The 21,989-nt window shown below is 39.9% G+C and overlaps 1 protein-coding gene across 1 annotated transcript in view; it reads right to left on the bottom strand.

Moving 5' to 3' along the window:
• RYR3 (ryanodine receptor 3) overlaps positions 1-21,989 on the bottom strand; it is a 286,017-nt gene that overhangs the window by 142,851 nt on the left and 121,177 nt on the right. Inside the window, exons 20-33 of the mRNA XM_082241418.1 lie at positions 20,775-20,991; positions 20,496-20,600; positions 19,565-19,668; positions 17,147-17,230; positions 15,687-15,846; positions 15,159-15,306; positions 14,280-14,485; positions 11,573-11,747; positions 9,420-9,628; positions 8,272-8,450; positions 7,536-7,572; positions 6,404-6,564; positions 4,195-4,360; positions 33-119 (exon numbers count right to left, since the gene is read on the bottom strand). Coding sequence (XP_082097544.1) covers positions 33-119; positions 4,195-4,360; positions 6,404-6,564; positions 7,536-7,572; positions 8,272-8,450; positions 9,420-9,628; positions 11,573-11,747; positions 14,280-14,485; positions 15,159-15,306; positions 15,687-15,846; positions 17,147-17,230; positions 19,565-19,668; positions 20,496-20,600; positions 20,775-20,991 — 2,038 coding nt within the window. The remainder of the gene's footprint in view (positions 1-32; positions 120-4,194; positions 4,361-6,403; positions 6,565-7,535; positions 7,573-8,271; positions 8,451-9,419; positions 9,629-11,572; positions 11,748-14,279; positions 14,486-15,158; positions 15,307-15,686; positions 15,847-17,146; positions 17,231-19,564; positions 19,669-20,495; positions 20,601-20,774; positions 20,992-21,989) is intronic.

Below are 21,989 nucleotides of genomic sequence, written 5' to 3'. Positions count from 1 at the left end.
ATATCCGTTGGTAATAATTTTATTAAAAATACCTTTAATTTACCCAGTTCAAACTGTACGAGGTTTGTGCTCGTAGGCTGTAAAAAAGCTGCTGGAAATAATTTTGTGTTTGGTTCAACCTGAAAAATATATTTATTGCAGTTAAAATGCAGCATGAGCCTATTATCAACTTGCAACAATGATACTTTCGTGCTACATTTACTAAAGTTGCAATTCTTAGTACACACTTACCTAGAAGAAAGTCCCTTTAATTCAATGGGACTTACTTCAGAGAAGGCATATAAAGAGTCATGCTGTGAAAAAAGGCAGCACAACTAGACAAGCAAACCAATGCTCTTATAGAGGGATGCAATTACTGAATAGAACAAACTGGAACAGGAAGAAATGTTTCGTTTTGGGGGTTACATTGCTCATGTTAAACTGAAGAGTTTGCTCGAAACGCAGGAAAATGAATTTGCTCACACATACACATGCACAGAGAGATAAGAGTAAACATCCTATCTTTCTAAAGCGTAAACCAGGGATAGTCAACCTTTTTATACCTACCGCCCACTAATGTGTCTTTCTTGATGGTAAAATTTCCTTACCTCCCACCAGTGCTCAGTGGAAGGAGCACTTGTGCCATAGAACCACTTAATGCCCACCTAGAATCCTGAAACGCCCACTAGTGGGCGGTAGGGACCAGGTTGACAACCCCGGCATATGCAAACCTAGATTCATTTATATAATTGCACACATATGCCTGCAAAATTGGGTACCCACCCAACACAGAGACATAGGTTTCTTCCTACTGGGGAAATAGGAGACAGGGAACAGGGGTAGTAAGGAAGCATGTGGTGAATGCTTCAGTATACAGTACACTGAAAACTCCAGAATATTTTATGATGCATTACATGTTATAGAACATTGACAAGCAGCTTAAAATTCCTTTTAAATTTTGTATACTGTACATACCACACACTGCAGCAACTTTTTAAATATATATTTCTATTTCTCCTGCTGGCAAATATCTCAAAGCAACTACTAGCAGCAATGAAATCAAGCAAAACAAATGTAGCAGATAAAAATAATTAACATTGAACTAGTGATTAAAATGCATCAAAACAGCGAACCATTAGAAAGGTGGACCAAATATTTTTAATAATAATAATAATAATAATAATAATAATAATGTCATTAAAACACCAAAGAGAATCACCTAGTGCCTAAAAAACAGTAATAATGGCACATAGTGAACAGGCTACAGCAGGAGCTCCACAATTTGTGCACTTACGCTGAAAAGGCCTGCCCTCTGACAGCTTTTCCTAACCTCAGAAAGCAACCAGAATATGGCCTCCAACAAATATATCAAGCAGTGGGGAGGAAGAGGGCATTCCTACTCAAGCTACTAAAGGTTTTTTTAAAAGACCAAAGAACAACAACCTCAATTAAACTGAGAAACAAGCTGCTAGCTAATGAAATTATTTTAATACTGGCACAATATGCTCAACTACCAATGCTTTTTTCCTGGGTTTACTCAAGGGAACGTAGTACTGGCACCTTTTCCGCCCAAATGTTAAAAGTGTGGCCCTTACTATAACAACTACATGGTGAGGACAGGCACCATTTTTTCCCCCTATAAAAAAGCACTGCTCATGACACTCGACCACTGTTAGCAGCTTGAACAATGTACTGTATTTTAATCAGCCAAGAAGGGCAAGGGTCCAGATGGCATGTGTTTGCTGCATTCCTGCTAGCACCTTGTTCGTGTCATCAAGCCATATCAACTGAAACTGATCCTACAGAACAGCACTGTACACCTCAGACAGATTTGCACTCTAAGCAGCGTCATCTCAACAGAGACGAGTGATTTTATCTTCAAAACGTCTTGTAAAAAGAGTCACAGTGGGGCCCTAAGGGGTTGTGAGGAAGACAGTTCCACTAAACAGCTATGTCAGGATGAAACAGTGGCACCAAAATCCACTTTCTTCACGGCCCACACTGCCACGCAATAGGCAAAATTATGTACTCTAATGTGTGTTTCATCTCTGCACAATCAAAACTACTGGAAGATCAGGTTTCTAAATGACTCAGCGGTGGATCCATAAAGTATGTTGCATCTTGGATAGCCATTTTGAGACAAGTGGAATTTTCTGGAAAATAAACTGAAACCTGGTAGAAAGCTCCCACTTCTTTTCCATTAGCCAATTGAACAAGGTGTACGGTTTCTACATCAACTGAGTTTGATGTTCACCTTCCAAGTCATGCAGGGTCATGACAGAGATTAGTGCACTTGCTCCTGTGCTCCCTTCTCACAGGTGACATCAAGACACAAAGAGAATGTCTGGATACGGCTGCACTAGGTCTAGGAGTAATATGGCATCAGCAGGAATGGGAGTTCACTAATGGTAATAAAATATTTCTAAATGATGATTTTTTCTATTTTAAAAAGTCATCCATCTTCTCTCTTATATTGTGCTCAAGAACTGAATTAAATGATTTCATATTCATTTCTCTTTCCAATTGGAACCGCTTTATTTCAGCATACAAGATAAATGTAGAGTTAATGTACAAATCTTTTGTCTCCATAAAGATCATAAAATAACCTTTGTCTTCCCTAACTGGTTTCGTGCCATGTTTATTCTATATCCATCACACACTGCACTAAATAAAGAATTGTTAATTGCATACCCAGCTTTCCTATGCCACTCCTGATTGGAGTAGAAAAAGGTGTCACTGGGAGAATCATCATAATTTCACTTGAAGATGACAGCCTTTGTCTCATACATGGATAGAAGGAATTTCAGCAAAAATAGCTTGGATTTTAAGTACAGGCTTGATATAAGCTGACGTCTATTGTGACTAGCATGGTGATGAATTTTTATTCTTAGGCATGCATCTATGCAGATTTGGTATACTATACTATAAGACCCAGACAGAAATCATGAGTGATGATTTAGTGAGACAATTTCATTTGTAATCTCATAATGCCATGGCAAGTGAGTCCTGAGATGCGGGGGGGGGGGGGGGGACAACAATACTACATGGTGTGGAATATGCCCAGGCCTATTGCATAACATATCTTAGTATCACTTGTTCTTTCATTATGCATGTCTTTATAGACTATTTATATGTGCAACTGCCTTTCAGGGGTGTGTGTATGTATGTGTGTGTGAGGTAGACACCTCCCAGTGACAGTGGCACTGCAAATGGGATGGTAAAGTAAAGGACCCCTGGACGGTTATGTCCAGTCAAAGGCAACTATGGGGTTGTGGCGCTCATCTCGCTTTCAGGCCGAGGGAGCCAGCGTTTGTCCACAGACAGCTTTCCGAGTCATGTGGTCAGCATGACTGAACCGCTTCTGGTGCAACGGGACACCATGATGGAAACCAAAGCACACGGAAATGCTGTTTACCTTTCCGCCACAGCGGTACCTATTTATCTACTTACACTGGCGTACTTTTGAACTGCTAGGTTGGCAGGAGCTGGGACAGAGCAATGGAAGCTCACCCTGTTGCGGGGATTTGAACCGCCGACCTTCTCATCAGCAAGCCCAAGGGGCTCAGTGGTTTAGACCGCAGCGCCACCCACATCCCTAATGGGATGACACAGCAGCAGCAAGATTGGGATTGCTTGTGGAACATCATTATCAACCTGGAGCTCTCCCAACCTTGCTACTGCCTCCCTGATTCCCATCCTAATAAGCAGAGCACTACCACTGGGATGACACCACTGCCTCCGCCCCCTTCATGAACCACCACTAGGTCTATGCCAAGTAAGAACATAGTAATAGTCCTGATGGATCAGGCCAGTGGCCTAGCTAGTCTAGCATCCTGTTCTAGCAGTGGTCTACCAAATGCCTATGGGAAGCCCAAAAGTAGGATCTGAGTGCAACTGCGTTCTCCCCTCCTGTGGTTTTCCAGTATCTGGTATTCAGAAGCATCACTGCCTCTGAAAATGGAGTTACAACATAGCCACCAGGACTAGATGCCTACCTATGCTTGCACAAAATTGAGTGTGTACAGTATAAGAATATTTGGTTCAGGGCCCATAGTATATTTTCAAAACCGACGTAGTCATACAGTAACACAAACACCAAACAGCCATCACACATTATCAGCAGTACTTCAATAAAACATGTTTCATCTTTTACAGTCACTTTGAAATAAAGAGGATGATGATGATGATGATGATTTTGGTAAAATATATTGATACCTGGTAGAAAGTTCCCAGTTCTTTTCCATTGGCTGTGAATGACAACATTCCAGTAGCCAACTCAACAAGGCAGCCAATTTCTAAATCAACGTTACCACGACCAGATCTTTGTGAATTAACAGATGTTTCTCCTCCCCAGACCAGGTAGCAATTGCTACGTTTTACACTGAAAAAACAAAACAAAATAATTCATCAGGACAAGTAGTGGTTAAGCAGAGTGAAGATGCAGAATTTGTTGATTTTTATTTTTTTTAATTTGAAGCTTTAGCTTGCTCCATCCTATGGGTTGCACTATAACAGAAAAATATGCAACAAAGGAACTAACTAAATGAAAAATGGATTAAAAATCCATTTCCTTGTGATAGTTTAAGTCTGGTCACCAAATTCCAGCCAGGCCAGCCCAGCCCAGTTAAGTATTTGAAGAGTCTCCAGCTGAAGTGAGTTCTATAGGTGCACATTTGCCAAAGTATACGGCATAATAAGAAAGGTGTTTATGGTAAACCTACATGATCACAGTAAGACATAAAGTACTCCTAAACCAAGCCATTTAGGGCTTTAGAGTTTAAAACAGCATTTTGAAGTGTGGCGGTAACAATTGTGAGCCGTTGTTAACACTGAAGTGCTGGTGTAAGATACCTGTGGTAATCAAATCCACCAATACTATATCTGAGATAACATCACTGTTGGTGCAACAGAAATACAGGAACAGCATCCCCAAAGCTGTAAAACTGGAGCCCCTTCATGGGAGAAAGCAACTGGGGGAGGGGGAGGGAAGGGAAAGTGGATATGCAAAGAGAAAACACAATTTTCACCTTGTAACCTGTAGCTCGAGCCTAAGCAAGCAGAGAGGCAGCACAACCCAGGTCAGATGGGAAGAAGAGGGACACATATTGATATCACTGAACTCCATTTCTATACATGGCCTAACCCAGCTCTATCAGACCCATAAGGGACACCCTGTATCTTTGGGCTCACTCACACTTTTGTTTGTTCTTCCATTTCTAGGCGTGAGTCCGAGTCTGGGCCCCCCCCCCCGCCTCACCACTTTCCCTGGGAAAACCTGCAGTTTACAGCTGAATCAGAATAAACGTCAGTTAGGTTTTCTGTGGGCTGACATTTGCTCCAACTCAGCAGTAAACCAGAGGTGGATTTAGGGAAGCACGTCCAGTTTGCCTGCCCTGGGCACTGAGACAAGGGAAAGCCACAGGGGATGCTGCAACCATGACAAATAACAGAATGTGAGAAGCACTGTACAGTGGTACCTCGGGTTAAGTACTTAATTCGTTCCGCAGGTCCATACTTAACCTGAAACTGTTCTTAACCTGAAGCACCACTTTAATGGGGCCTCCTGCTGCCACCGCGTGATTTCTGTTCTCATCCTGAGGTAAAGTTCTTTACCTGAAGCACTATTTCTGGGTTAGCAGAGTCTGTAACCTGAAGCGTATGTAACCTGGAGCATATGTAACCTGGAGCATATGTAACCCAAGGCACCACTGTACAGAGCGTCACTGAATGGGCTTCAACCTAAGTCTTTTACTGAGTAAATATCAGGTTTCCCCGGGGAAAGCAGCGGGGCAAAAGAAAGCCCTCTCAGACTTGTGCATAGAAATCATGGGACAGATGCAAGAAATTGCAGTGGGGATGAGCCCTTGGATAAATGGTGGCTTATAGCCAAACATAAGGACGCATGTTAAGTGCAAGCTTTGCATTTAAAACTAACTTTGAGTCAGTAGTCACTTGCAAGGATCACCTGAAAGGTTCATTTAAATCTTACTTTTCTAATTAGAAGTACAATGAAACCTGGAAAAAAAAATCTCCCCCCCCCGGTCACTCAGCTGTTTGGATATTACTTATTGAAAAGTTAACAACATATTTTTTAAAATATAAGTCTAACATTTGAACTCTACTTTTTTACTTGTGAGGTCTGCATCAAAATTATCTTCACAGTTAAAGCCACAGGACACATAATTTCAAGGAACTGTAGCTGAGGAAGTAACACAGAGTCCTATAAATGTTACTGTTACCTTTATCTAATATTAGTAAATGACAGCATTAGGTACTTGCACAAAGCATCTTCTCAGGTTCAAATGTTATGAATAAAATCAAACCAATTTCATTTTGGGGTAATAAAAATTAAAATTCCTTTCCAACTATTGATAAAATTAATTAAGACATAGGTTAATCAATAGGTAATTTCTAAGAGTCACACCTTTCATGAACTCTTCCTCTTTCATCTCCCAAAGTAACTGTTACTGTGCAGTTCTTATTTAAGTCAAAATGTTCACTGTAAAAGTGGTAATCAGGTGTTACCCAGCCAATCCAGACAACAGATGGGTCTTGGCCCGCAAAGATCCGCACTGAGTAGTAGTACTGGAAAAAACAATAGCAAGCGGAAATATTTAAATAAATATATATTTAAATGGAAACAAGCACAAAAACCTTCTAACAGAAAACTGCATCCCGTGTACTAAAAAGAAATAATTAATAGAATCAGTATGCGTGGCTTGAACAAAACCGGTTGTGCTTTATTTTTTCCTGGATAAATGTTCAAAGCATTCCGCACTGACATATGGTTCAATTTTCACTGAGCTTTTCTGGGCCTAACTACTAATTACTGACGTGGGTGACACTGTGGTCTAAACCACTGAGCCCCTTGGGCTTGCTGATCAGAAGGTCGGCGGTTCGAATCCCTGCGGCGGGGTGAGCTCCCGTTGCTCTGTCCCAGCTTCTGCCAACCTAGCAGTTAAAAGCATACCAGTGCAAGTAGATAAATAGGCACTGCAGCGACGGGAAGGTAAACAGTGTTTCTGTGCACTCTGGTTTCTCTCACGGTGTCCTGTTGCACCAGAAGTGGTTTAGTCATGCTGGCCACATGACCCAGAAAGCTGTCTGCGGACAAACACCGGCTCCCTCGGCCTGAAAGCGAGATGAGTGCCACAACCCCATAGTCGCCTTTGACTGGACTTAACCGTCCAGGAGTCCGTTATCTTTACCTACTGAATTCGAATTGAAATTGTATTCCACTCTTCAACCCAAAGATTACAGACAATCCAGCAGCGATTCCGTCCTCATAAGCAGCCAGTACATGTTGGGAAGGACTGGGACTTGGAGGATCAATGGAGGTTTACTGGGTGAGCAGGGGTTTGGGAATGGCAGAGGGATCAGACTCCATGATATCCTAATGACCATCAACCTGGATTGGCTCACATTGACTCAAATTCTTTCCCAATTTTAGGAGAAACAGTGTGACTTAATCTGAACCAATTCATCTGAACCTGGGGGAGCTAGCCCACTTCTAAAAAAAGAAACAGAAACAACAACAACCATAGTTATATACTTACCGTTGTGGCATGAACAGGTATCTCCTGGTTCTGTTTTCTGAAAATAAAGTATAATTATCAGTCATTTAAATACATAAAACAAGAACTGAGATAGCTAAGTCAGTAGAGTATGGGACTCAATCTCAGGGTCGTGGGTTTTGCCCATGTTGGGCAAAAGATTCCTGCATTGCAGAGGTTGGGCTAGATGACATTCGTTGTACCTTCCAACTCTACGATTCTATGATTCTATGAGAGAATACTGCATAAAGCTGAAAAAATGATGAAGGGAAGCTTTGATGGATTGGTTGCTATCTGGAAAATATGAAATTTGGCACTTTTTTCATAGTATGAAATCTGTGCTAGATAGAACCATGAAGGGAAAATTACGCATGAATTCTATCTGTCAGTTAAAAGAGAAGGACATAGGATCAGAAAGTCCTTCTGCGCCTCCACTGCTTTAAATAAAAATAGGTATATGCTAAAGAGAAGGACTTGCCGCAGCATATAAATTTAAAAAGGCAGTGTGACTACAATATTTTGAACCCATGCTCAATACCCCTGAATAATCAAAGCCATTTAACTACAGGATAGATAAATTTCTTGTTTATAGACTAAGGATTAGGGTACCATAAAACCCAAAGCCACAAAACTGTACAGAGTAAGTAGAAATCATTTTTAAATCCATGGACTCAAAAAAGAAAAGAAAGCGGTTTTAAAACAAAGTTAAGCCTAGAGGAAAATCAAACTTATATCTAACCTTTTTTGGAAACTATCAATCAGTTCCAAACCAGTACTGTAGTTAAAAGATGAGTGGAATTCAATTGGCATGCTCAAGCGACAATATATCATGTCTGCATTACTATTCTGTGTTCCAAATGTCTTATGGGTAACTTTTAAGCGAGGAGGACTGTCAATGTTCCCATCAATTCTTGTTACCTGCAGTCAAAGGTCATTAACAATTTTCTTATGAGACAAAAAAGGAGCAGTTACACACACACACACACACACACAGAGAGAGAGAGAGAGAGAGAGAGAGAGAGTTTGACAGAGTAGCAAGTTTTTAAGATGCACAGAATACGCCTTCAGATGTCCTACCTCAAACAGTTTTGTACAAACCAAAGTTCTCAACTATTAACACAGCAAGGCTGCAGTCTTATACCCACTTACCCAAACTCAATGGGACTTCTGAATACACATGTATTGTCTGTTTAAACATGTTCAAATTTGATTATAAAAAGGGACCTTTGAAATGTATCTGTATACAGAATGTTAACTAATCATTGGGTGTCTCATCAAACCATCTGCTTAAAAAAAAGACTAATTGAATGGGATAGTGAAACAGAGTAACAACAATATCACTTCTATCTTGCACACAGTTAGTGTTAAATACATCTTAACAGCAGGTTGTAATTGTGTCTGGGAATAAATTATTGAAATACAACCATTTTAGTTTATCTAAAAGAAGTAATGCAGATAAAAGGAAGTGAAAGTGAAGGGATTAACGTGAAAGCCTATGGGAACTGTCAATGATATATATTCACGATAAGGCGATGTAGAAATAGCCTTCCTCACTGTGAGAAGTGAAGTTACAGGGAACCAGGCAGAGGGTCTTCTCGGCAGTGGCACCTGCCCTGTGGAATGCCCTCCCATCAGATGTCAAGGAAATAAACAACTATCTGACTTTTCGAAGACATTTGAAGGCAGCCCTGTATCTGGAAGCTTTTAATGTTTGACATTTTACCAGGTTTTTAATATGTTCTGTAAGCTGCCAGAATGGCTGGGGAAATCCAGCCAGATGGGTGGGATATAAATAATAAAATCATTATTATTACTTCTGCAATGTAATTCTTAGCGACCAAAAGTATAAGGGAACATGCCACGTCTCTTCTGACTCTGCAGCATTACCTCAATATGAGGGTGGTCTTTTGGTACATTGACAAATGTTGGTAAACGTTTGCTGAACCACATAGCAACATCTCTGTTCATGTTGACAGCAAAAGGTTCAAAGCCTTCCTGTAGACCACACATTGTATAATACTTAAAGGTGCTGGCATCTCTCCCAAAATTCATCCGTCCAATCTGAGACAGACCCAATGAGCATATGGGGACAAAGCCTGAATCAAACATGAAACATGAATATGGAGTTAGAGAAATATATACATAGAAAACCCCAGAGTTTATTATTCTAACCATAAGCTTACCATACTCTCAGTGCAATCTCTTTTGGTTAAAGGGAAGAATTTATTTATTCCTGATTAAATTTGTACCTAGTTCATTAGAAATGGTGGCGAAGAATTCAGGGAAGCCACAAACACACACACACATTCCCCAGAAATAAAAGAATAATAAAACATCACATAGGGTAAGTAGGGCACAGAAGACCTTCTGAAACAATTAATCACCTGATTGACTTCTCTAATAATCAGTTACCAAATGTCAGATTGACATTTATTGTCTAAAGAGCTGAAAGGATAAACAACTTATCCTGAACCACAGGAAAGCTTTCTTATAAACCTTTTATGAGGCTAATAACATTACTCTGTATGAAGGCTTCCATGAGAAGCACAGGGATATGTTAAGGGGACCAGATCTTGTTAGGTCTGCAGCACTTGGCAATACAAAACAACAAGAAACTAAAAGGCGCTTAGTGGAAATTTCATCCAAATAGTGGGAACAGAGAATGAACAAATAGTGCTTTTTCTGCTTAAAAGAAAAGAAAAAGAAACAAAACAAAACAACTTAATGACTACTTTGAAAGCAGACTGTTCTGGAGGAAGGAACGAAAGAAAGGCAGCAGTTAAATGCCAGTGATTAAACAAATCTACTTCCAACAGAAAGAGCCAAGCCTATTCCTAATACTCTTATTATGAAGTATGAAGTATTTGGCTTTGCCAGGCATTACACATGTTCCTTTCTTCATAGAAAGCTGACAGCACAACTGATACAGCATCCCAGGCAGTCATTAATGAAAAAATGTTAGTCAGAAAGAATGACAAATAGCGCTAGCTACACGTGGTAACATACGCTACTGGCATGATCTTGGCATTTGCCATCAATAACTTGTAACTGTGAATCCTAATGGTCTCTAATAGATTACAAAATTATCCATATGGATCGCTGCCGTGCAACACTGTCGTTTTTTGTTTAATAAAAGCCCGTTTAGGAATAGAGAAGCCCTACTGGTTATCATCATGATATATATATAATGGAGGGACATAAACTTTCAAATTAAAAAAAGATTCAAACATTACAAATGATTAATTTCAAGGACAGACTATTATTAAATGCCCCCCCCAAAAAAAAATAGCAAGCGACAAAATGCTGCCCAGGTTCAATTCCAATGGATTTGGGGTTCTAATAAGAAAGAACCTTGGACCAGGCTTCATTCTGTTTAGTAATTAACTTAAAATTAACAGTGTTAATTTGCTTACCATGGTCTCAGCTATGCACACCAGGTCAGGCCCTTCATCTATGATCAAATCATAGGTGATAGATGTTTTATTCTGGGCAGGTTTGGTGTTTATCAGCACCACCAGACTAAGAAGGTAAAGGTAAAGCACCCCTGACAGTTAAGTCCAGTCACAGATGTCTCTGGGGTTGCGGCACTCATCTCGCTTTACAGGCCGAGGGAGCCGGCATTTGTCCGCTCCGCAGACAGTTTTTCCGGGTCATGTGGCCAGCATGACTAAGCTGCTTCTTGAGCAACAGAACACCAAAACCAGAGCAGCAAACAGAAAGAATTATACTTCATCTGATGAAGTGGACTGTAGCCCACAAAAGCTTTTGCCTAATAAATTTGTTTTCCTTTAAGCTGCAACACGCCTGCTTGAATGGAAATAATAGTTACGTTTCTTAAATTAAGCTACTTCACTAAAGGCTGGGAAGGCTGACGAACAGCCAATGTCTATTAGTTAAACAACTGAAATCTGAAGTTGTAGAACACACCCAAAATTAATCATCGTTTTTGTACACTAAGAATTTGCAGTTAACTGCAAGATTCAGGTTTCTCGTTATTTCCTTTCAATTAGTAGCACTGTCCCAACAAAGAATTCGCTTACCATTATCTATTTCAAAGTCAGCAAAAGCAAGTTCTGAACCTTTATTGGTTATAAGCAACTCTCCATTCAGAGTAAATATCATTGATTTGTCATCTAGATTTATCATACAACCCACTACGTCTCCTGGTTGCCAATTTCGTCCAAAGAATCCACTACCCTGGTGCCAACGTTGACCCTGAAAAACAAGCAGGTTCAAATGTGTGTGTCGGAACATATTCACTGCAGAGAGAGGTAAAAGAAGATAAACAAAGAAGCTATTTTTGTCAAGACGGGGGCAGAATTGAGTACCCTGGGCAACAATTTTTTACTTTTTGAATGTTGTCTAGATTTCTACAACTGATTTAGGGTATTTTTGCACTGCTGAATCAGGAAATGGCATTTCTCTCCATCAGGTCAGGTTTACTGTAAACTGAATGGTGGGCATTGATAAAGGTAAGTACAGGTAAATTGCATGTTGCGTCACCATTTTTAAAACTTTAGGGCTTGAACTTCTGTTTCTTGGAACTCCTGGAATGCTCAGCGGCAGGGAGGTCTCTCTTCAGAGTCCAACAGTAGTCAGCCATCATGACTGCGTCCCAGCGACCCTGATACCTGGTCTCCATCTCTTTCATGTCCTGATGGAATCTCTCCCCCTGCTTGTCACTCACTGAACCCAGGTTCTCAGGAAACTGGTCCATATGTGAAAATAGGTAGTGCACCTTGACGCTCATGTTGCAGCCCAGGTTTCTGAAAGCATGTTGTTGGCAAGTTCTGCATAGTTTCTGGCCTTATTGTTGCCAAGAAAGTTCTTCACTACCAGAACAAATTCCTTCCATGCTTCCAGTTCCACTTTGTTCACTGAGTTTCCGAACTCTGGATCTCTGATGAGCTGGCGGATCTGAGGACCGTCAAAGATGCCAGCTTTCAACTTCTCCATGGTCAATCCTGGAAAAGCCTGGCACAAGTAAGTGAAGCAGTCACCATCCTTGTCCAGAGCCTTGGTGAACTGCTTGATTAAGCCGAGCTTGATGTGCCGTGGTGGGGAAGAGTATTCTGTCTCTGTCCACCAGAGGGTCGTTGATGATGTTCCTTTCTTTGCAAGGCACCAATTCCTTCCGCACAGGCCAGTCCTTCTTCGTGTAATGCTGAGCACGGTCCCTACTATCCCACATGCACAGAAAACATGGGTACTTGGTGAAGCCAGACTGTTGTCCCAACAAAAAGTTCACCATCTTCAGGTCAACACAAATAAACCACTTCTGCTGATCATAACCAATTTTCTCCAGCACATACTTCACCGCTTCATAGTTCTTCTTCAGTGTACTTGAGTGAGCCAGGGGTAAAGAGGCAAACTGGTTGCCATTGTGTAGCAGAACACATTTCAGTGATTGCTTGCTGCTGTCAATGAAAAGTCTCCAATCTTTGGGTTCGTACTGTGGCACTCCAAGCTTGAGCAGAAGCTGCACAATATCTGCACAATACAGTGTATCTGAAGAAGTGTGCATGCACACGAAAGCTCATACCAAGAACTAACTTAGTTGGTCTTTAAGGTGCTACTGGAAGGAATTTTTTTATTTTGACTATGGCAGACCAACACGGCTACCTATCAATATCTGCACAGTACACCAAGTCCTTCTCTTCGAGAAAAAATGGAGGTACTCTTGATGCCTGTTGCGGAGGAAGCTGATGCAAGCACTGTCAGAGAGAAGGTTTTTTTTTCTTCAATCTGGATGCCAACCGTTCGGCAGAGTCCTTTGACAAGCTGAGGTCGCAAACTAGATCATTCAACTCCTTTTGGGAAAATGGATGTGGAGCATCATCTTCAAGAACCACGTCTTCTTCTTCATGTCCTTCAACACTGGAGGCATCTTTGTCACTAATGTCAGGAAGTTCTCTGAAGATAGGCACTGGAATTTCATCACAATGAGCTACAGGAAGTCGTGCTGATTGAAGATCAGGATACTTGAGGCTGCTCCGGTTCTTTCTGTTGATCCCACCAATTTATGGAGCCACACCAATTTATGCAAGATTTCGAGGTTTTATGACCTCAAACTGATCCCTTTCGGACCTGAATACTTCTTGTCATTAAAATAATCATTTCCAATCAAAACAATTATTTGACATGGCATTTCACCCCCACCAACTTCTTCTAAAATGCTCCACACAAGTGTACATGTGAACAAAAACGTAAAAATAGACATGTGGCCATAGCTCAAAAACTTGACCTGATTGAGCAAAACCAATGTGATTTTTGGATTCAGCGCATCAGATTCGTCCTAAATCAACTGGAAAAAATGCAGACAACAAATTTGTTGTTGACCAGTGTTATTAATTTAGCACTGAGCAATAAATTCAAAATGTCCCCAGAAGTCACACTTAAATACCAAGTGATGTGGTATTTTTATGTGCAAATATGAGTTCATAAGCAAAATTAATTTCTTAAACAGAGGATAAACAGGTAAGCAATCAGCTCCAGAAAATGCTGCCTGGATATTGGCCACACTTTTGGTGATGCTTCTGGTAAACAGCTTAAGAGATTTTTTTAAAAAACCCCAAAAACAATCAAGCGATATATAAATTTTGTTAAACAAATAATAAACTTGGCAGAAGACTGTGTGTGTGTGTGTGTGTGTGTGTGTGTGTGAGAACCATATTTTTGTAGTAGTTGTTTAACCATAGCTATTAGCTACAGACCTACTTACTTAATTTTATTATCAAATGTACTAACCTTGCTGCCTTCAAAGACAAATGCTTGGTCATCGGCACCCAATTCTATGTCAGGCCGACAGCCTGGCCTCGCCCACCCAACACGCATATCTCCTCCTGTTACAGCTTCAAATTCAAAATACCACTTTCCAGTCTTAACTGCATAAGACTGTTCTACTCTGAAGAAACGTATCTTGTCAATGCTCACTTTTTCTACTGTTTGGTCAGCTGTGAAAGATAGAAGAAAGCAAAAAACAACAACCCTAAGTTAGTTGAAACAATATTCCAGTATTTTTGTAGCTTCAGTTACAGAGGTGCTAAGGCAACCTTAAGAGCAATTCCTCCTTGAACTGGCTCTTGCTTTCTCTCCCTGGGTTCCTTCTGTCCTCCTGCCCTGACTCCCTGCTGCTCCAAGCCCAAAAAGCTTTACTTTGGGAAGGGAGATGTGGTACTGCATAACACATTGCTTCCTCTACACAGAAGAAGTTCCTCCTATCCCTCTCTCAAGGTAAGGGTGTTTTGGTCATGGGGAAGAACAGGGTAGGAGCAGTGAAAATTGGCAAGTTTGAGTGTGCATCAGTCACTCATGCATGCCCCTTAAGTCTCTGAGTGATTGACATGCAGATTTAAACATGTATTTTTTAATAGGTTGATTGTCGGGTTTAAACAACATTCCTATTGACATAATTGGTTAGCGAATCTTCTACATTTCTCTGCTTTTTGAGTGCTAAACACGGCAGAAGAATGAGAGAGTGTGAGAACCAGTGCTTGCAACATCTAGTTCAATCCACATGCAGCTGAAAAATGAGAATACTGTTGGGAAGATGAAATAAGTGAGATAGATGGCAAAGCACATTAAAAATACTATAGCGACTGTTCATAATAGCACAGCAAGACTTGCCTATTTCTTGATCTGGTGGTTCAATATTATATCCATAACCAGCAAAGGTGCGGACAGCTTCACGAAGGCTATCTCTGTTTGATTTTTTAGTACGCTCATCTAATAATGTATAAGGCACCAGTCGGGGATTTCGTTTGTTTTTGAGGTCCTAAAAAAGGTACAGATAAGAAAAGCAGGATTCAGGTTATAGATTCTTAAAATTAAATTAAATTAAATTAAATTAAATCTAGATATAAACACAATAAATAAAAGGCAAGCAAAACATAGAAGCATCACACTACAGATTTGTCTGAATTTACACTCAAGGCCAATGCAAGTCCAATTCCAGTCATAAAAATCTTTTTTGCAGTAGATTTGCTGAATGATCATGCTATCATAGCTCAGTTATCACAGGCATTCAGACCAACACAGTAGTCATTGAGGAAGACAGATTTTTCAAGAATTAAGTATATAACCCATCAGTGCCACTTTAAATTAAGCATAACCCTCATCCTAATGCCACCCAAATATTATTTAAATTATCTTTACCTGCTGAATGCCGTATGTCCAACCTTGTTTTATTCTGTCTTTTGCCCAGACGTTATGTGCATTCTCTGCAAGTTTGTCAACCAACACTTCTTGCGAAGGCAGCAATTTCACTTCAGAAAGATCTAGAGGTGCTGGCTTATAGCCATTTGACATCATGTAACTATAAACCAGCAGAGATGATAGAGGGTTACTTCTGGAGCTAGAATCAGTGTGTTTTAGCCACTCAGCTATATGTTTCAACCAAAGGTAAAAAGCAATGTGTGTGCTATGAGAGAAGGTGTTAGATACATTAGAGTGAAATATTCTTCCTATTACTGTGTACAATTAAATATACAGTATGAACTATTTGGAATGCCCTGTATCTATGTGAAAACAGGGCAGAAACAACCCATGATATACAGCTGCCCATTGCACCATTCCAGATATTCTCAAGCACTCTGGTGATGTGCACTGGTTATGGGCAATAAATAAAGTCTATGTTGCCAACAGGCAAACAGAAGAAGAAGAGGAGTTTGGATTTGATATCCCGCTTTATCACCACGCAAAGGAGTCTCAAAGCGGCTAACAGTCTCCTTTTCCCTTCCTCCCCCACAACAAACACTCTGTGAGGTGAGTGGGGCTGAGAGACTTCAGAGAAGTGTGACTGGCTCAAGGTCACCCAGCAGCTGCAGGTGGAGGAGCGGGGAAGCGAACCCCGTTCACCAGATTACAAGACTACCGCTCTTAACCACTACACCACACTGGCTCTCTAGACTAACAAGCTTGGGTGGAAAACACCTCTGAGGAATGCCCCGCTTTCCTACAGGCTATTTTTTGCTTTTTAAAGAAACTCTGGGTAGATCTACACACAGGGGGGGAAAACGCTATAAATGAGTCAGAAATTAAATCATTATAACAAAAGGGGGAAAATGTTGTGGAAAATCACATAGAATTTTTCTTTACTCTCCATCACCGTCTGGTGTTGCATGTTTATAACACATTCAAAACACTGTTTTTGTGTGTGTGTGTTTTACTAATGCAGCTGAGCTCTGGCACTTGGAGACTTAGGGAAGTTAAACAGGATTTTTTTTTATTTTGTAACAAAATTAGTAAATCAAAAGATGTGTTGGGAGGTAGAATTCTTTCAAAGAAACAGTAAACTCTGTGTGTATTCAGAAGTTGTAAGAGGCTTCTAAACAAGATGGTAAATGTACAGCTTATTCTTCTTTAGTTCCTTAAAATTAACACAGAGGTGTTACAGCTGAGGTCTTAATACTTGGGTTCTGAAATAAGGTGGTATTTTCTGTCAGTTTCCCAACCTTCTCTAAACGATAAGCAGCTCTTCAATAAGTTCAAAATTTATGAATCCATATTGCTAAAAGAAAAGTATGAAACATTTCCAACCAGCAATTTACAAATAATCACCACATAAACAACACATGAAATCAATATGCAGTCATTGCAGTTATAAACACACTTACTTTTTTGGAAGTTTGATTTTCTGAAGATCTTCCTCTGCTCCTGGATTAATGTGAACAACATGGCACCCAAGGGCCAAAAGCGTTCTATAAAAATAAAAGTGAGTTGTAAAAATACAACGCAATATCCATCAGGGTGGTTAAAACAGCAAAAAAAAAACTGGGGCTAGGGGAGGAGAGGAGAGTACAGTCCCACAATTCCCAACCCTCTGCTTACAAAACTGCTGTTTGTTTGTTTTTAACTGGTGTTGGTTTTGCTTGTCAGTTTGTTTTGCTGGTTGCATTTTTACTTGTTCTTGGGTTTTACTTTCATTTTGTACTGTATGATTTTTATCCTTTTATCCCTGGCCTCACAAGACTACAGCAAGCTGGGATAGGATAAATAGCAACATGGGGATGTGTCTTATTAAAAAATTCTTTTTGATGATGGGATTTATTCATATTAAGGGTCTGGTTGCTATATATGCATGGGAAGTCAGCTCTTCCTTAAGTAGGCAAGGGAAATGACTCTAAGGGTTTTGCTTTCCCTTGTCCCATGTGGCTTAGCCCGCCTATCCAAACAATCTCCGGCTACTGATTCTATGATACTGAGTATTTTTCTATCCCTATGCCATCAAATCTGCTTATGCCAGATTTTAGTCTCTATTGTTCACACTGATTAACACGTGTGTGGATAATGGCCCTGCCTCAAACCAGCTCCAAAACTTCCAAATGTATGCTTCTCTGAATAAAATAGCCAACTCTTTTTATGAGTGTTATAAACTGTGCTACACATTTGCAACTTAGCAGTTCCTATCCACAGTCATATTTAGATAAAAAAATATTCTTTTAGAATGGCCACACCAAATGTTATTAAAAATAATAATAGTTTTATTATTTATACCTCCCTCATCTGGCTGGGTTTCTCCAGCCACTCTGGGCAGCTTAAAGCATATATATAATTCCGCAGCTTAAAAATTATAGACATTTAAAGTTTTTTACTTCTGAGTTCACACACATAGGATTCTATTTCATCCCATTTTAATGTGTATAATGTATTCTGACAGTGGTAACTTACTTTAAAACAAAAACATTTGAATTATATTTGCTGGTTATTGCTATGGCCATAAATCAACAATGTGAAAGTTCTTCCTTTCCTGTGTCCAGGGCAGCTGTCTACCAGCTCCTTTGGTGCACCGACTGAGACCCTACCTGCCCACAGATTGTCTCGCCAGAGTGGTGCAAGCTCTGGTTATCTTCTGCTTGGACTACTGCAATGGGCTCTGTGTAGGGCTACCTTTGAAGGTGACCCATAAACTACAGCTAATTCAGAATGTGGAAGCTAGACTGGTGACTGGGAGCAGCTGCCGGGAACATACAACAGTAAAAGATCTTTACTGGCTCCCAGTACGTTTCCAAGCACAATTCAAAGTGTTGCTGCTGACCTTTAAAGCCTGAAATGGCCTCAGCTCAGTATACTTGAAGGTGCGTCTCCACCCCCATCGCTCAGCCTGGACACTGAGGTCCAAGGGTCTTCTGGTGGTACCCTCAATGTGTGAAGCGAAGTTACAGGGAACCAGGCAGAGGGCCTTCTCAGCAGTGGTGCTACCCCTTTGGAACACCCTCCCATCAGATGTCAAGGAGATAAGTTCAAAAGTTTTAGAAGACATCTGAAGGCAGCCATGTATCTGGAAATGTTTTGTGTTTGATGTTTTATATGTGCTGCAAGCCTCCCAGAATGGCTGTGGAAACCCAGCCAGATGGGCGAGGTATTATTATTAATTATTATTATTATTATTATTATTATTATTATTATTATTATTATTCCTTTGTCATGCTATCATTGCTACTATAAATAATGTGTATTTCCAACATCACATATAGGCTATTAGATTTTATATTATATAATTTCTTTCCACTTTCCACTAAAAATTAATAACGTGTAAATTAAAAAACCAGAATTGTTTTATAACACAGCAAGAATTATTTCAGTGTCCACATTTTATGTGCTGCTTTTCTCCACTTTTATTCAACCTTCGACCAAACACTGAAGCTCAGTGTCTAATGAACTGAGGCAGAGTAGAGGAAAGGAAAATGCTAGAAGCCCTCCTTAAAAGAAACTGAATCCCAGGTAGGACTCTGACATGGGGGATCAGGAGGCAAAATGTTTTATTTTCCATTCAATATAATTCTGCATAACTCCAAAATCATACTGCTTGTTTCTAAATTTGTAGCAAGAATGAAATGATGCAATGGCATAATATTACTTCCCCTCTGATCCTCATATGCCTGTAGAGTGCACAGACATTCTTAGGTGCAATATATGAACCTAACTGTATATATGACACCCACTTTCCAAAACAATGTCAACACATAGAGTTCTGCTGTAGAATTAAACTATATATTATAGTGGTTTTTTAATTCTTCCATTTCATAACTCACTTCAGGGTTTCTGTTGACATTTGAAGGTTATAGTTCTTCTCTGTTTCAGGTAGTTTTGAAAATTCCACCAGACAAGGGTGTTGTCTTTTATTATCGTCTCGTATCTACAATATAAAATACAAGAGAGACTGTATGTAACCTTAGAACCACGGAAGCCCAACAGATAAACATTAGGAAACCTTCCAACATGAGTCTTTAACTAGTAAGGCACAGAGCAATCCAAACAAGGAGTTAGCTAGTTGCAGAGCAGCAGATTCTCCACTGCATTCAAAGTCCTGCAAGGTTCTTGCCAGCCAGGGAAGAAGGTGGAAGACATTTTCCCCTTTTTTGCTATACCATTTCCATGAATAACCATCCTCATATAACAAACACCTTTAAGCCTAATTAATGCATGAAGACCATAGAGTAAGCTGTCCTGCCAGGGTTAGTTCATTTTGGGAGGATTTTGCTTGCTGCAGCTCAGACCACATGGCTCTTACAAGCCATTTCTGTGTCCTCATACCAATAATTTAGGAACATTCACCACTGTAACTACCATAAGTTAAATATGCAAGATTAAAAACTTTAGTATGTAAGATTAAAAGCATGTTGGTTGTATACATGACATGGTAATTATGTTGCAGTATTCTATATACAAGTAAATGTATAAACATCCTACTTCTTCTATTAAATTAAGGTGTTTTTTATTTTAAAAATGGCGGAATACATCATCAGCATCTTCCACAAGCCACCACTTAAACCAGTGGTGTGTCATATTCTGGAAGGAAAGAAGGCAGGCCTTATTAGCTACAATGATTTTTCAGTATTTCAACCTTGTAAATAGACACTAGCTTTCACCGCCATCTGCTATGATTGTGGTTCTTTGTAACTTCTCCTGGGTCTTCATGCATAAGGCTCCTTTCTTCTCATTAGAATTACTCTTAAATTGTACCTTGCCATAAGTCCAGCCAAGTTCTATTTTATTCATTCCCCAGAGTTCATGGATATTTTCAGCAAGCTTGTCTCTGATCTTCTCAAGATGGAAAGGCAAAGCAATCTAGAAGAAAAGAGGTGAGTTTTAAATGAGACAAAATAATTAACAGTGATATCCTCTGTATGTTTTATTAATAACCAGATAGCAAGTAAAAAATATGCATCATAGGAGTGGTGTGCTACAAAATACTGTTCTGATACATTACAAATTCATACTGATGTTTTCAATTAAACATACCTGGCTGGTGTCAATTGGACAAGGGATGAAATTAGTTTGGGAGAGAAATTGTGTAGTACCAAGCAAATCTCTAACTCCATCCAAATCTCTCTTATATTCTTTAACTGGTTCCAGTTTCATCTTCTCTTTTGGAAGCAAAGCTTCATAGCAAGGCACATAGCCAGCAGGAGGTAGAAATTTGAACTCTCCATGGCGCCCACCCATCAAGAAACGTACCCTGTACAATTGCAAGTGGAACAAGCATAATATTTCAAGAGGGTGAATTTTTTTTAAGCAAATAAAATAACAGGGGTCTCATTTAAGATATAAATGTTATCATTAAACATTAATTCCTGTGCGTGTGCACCCAAATTAATTAAGCAGCAATTGCAGTAAAGAAAAGAATACTTCTTTATTTTAAACTTCCTCTTTATTCACTGGAAAATTAATTTCTAACATTGATTTCTAACAGCTGGAAAACCTTTTACAGATGATAGATGATATGTGTCTAACGCAGAATATTCAAATACAATCAAGTAAACTGAGGACAAAAGTCTATGTGTGATGCTCAGTGTTATTAATACTTAGAGTAGACTCACTGAAATCAATAAAGATGGGTAATTTATCTATTAGGTGCAATGGATCTACTATGAGTATGACTTTGCTGGGTATTATCACAAATAATTTCCCCACAGGTCTTGCATCATATTTACAAATCATCTTTCCTGCCCACCCTCAATATCCCAATGTAGTTCCAAAACATCTGGAGGGCTGAGTTTGCCTATGCCTGAGCTATGCATTCATATTTCTATTCCTGCACTGGGACTTATAACCCCTGCACTCTAAATGATGGCCAGCCTGCTTCACTGTCTGGAGCTGCTCAGTAAACAAATGAGCTTTCCAGACTCCCCGTGGCTGGAAAGGCCACTTACAAATGACCAAGTCAATTGCCCTTTGCATTTCAATATTCCAAAGTGAAACTAGGGCTTCAACAGTAGCACCCATTATGCTGCTTGGAAAATACCCCAGAGTATCCAGAAATACCTCGGATTTCATCAGTCTCTGGGGGTGGATCAATCTAACCAACCAACACACACACACACACGTGGGTGGGTGTAAGTCACAGCCAATCCAAAGCTCACCAGGGAGTAATCCTTCCATGACAATGGACAATATACAACTGGGTCCTTCATAATGTCTGAAGTGAAAACCAGATCTAGGGTATGATCTACAGAA

This window comes from Podarcis vaucheri, assembly GCF_965113315.1.
Source record: "Podarcis vaucheri genome assembly, chromosome: 1".
NCBI lineage: Eukaryota > Metazoa > Chordata > Lepidosauria > Squamata > Lacertidae > Podarcis > Podarcis vaucheri.
Note: the sequence above shows the minus strand (reverse complement) of the source record. Positions and strands in the feature narration are given on the sequence as shown.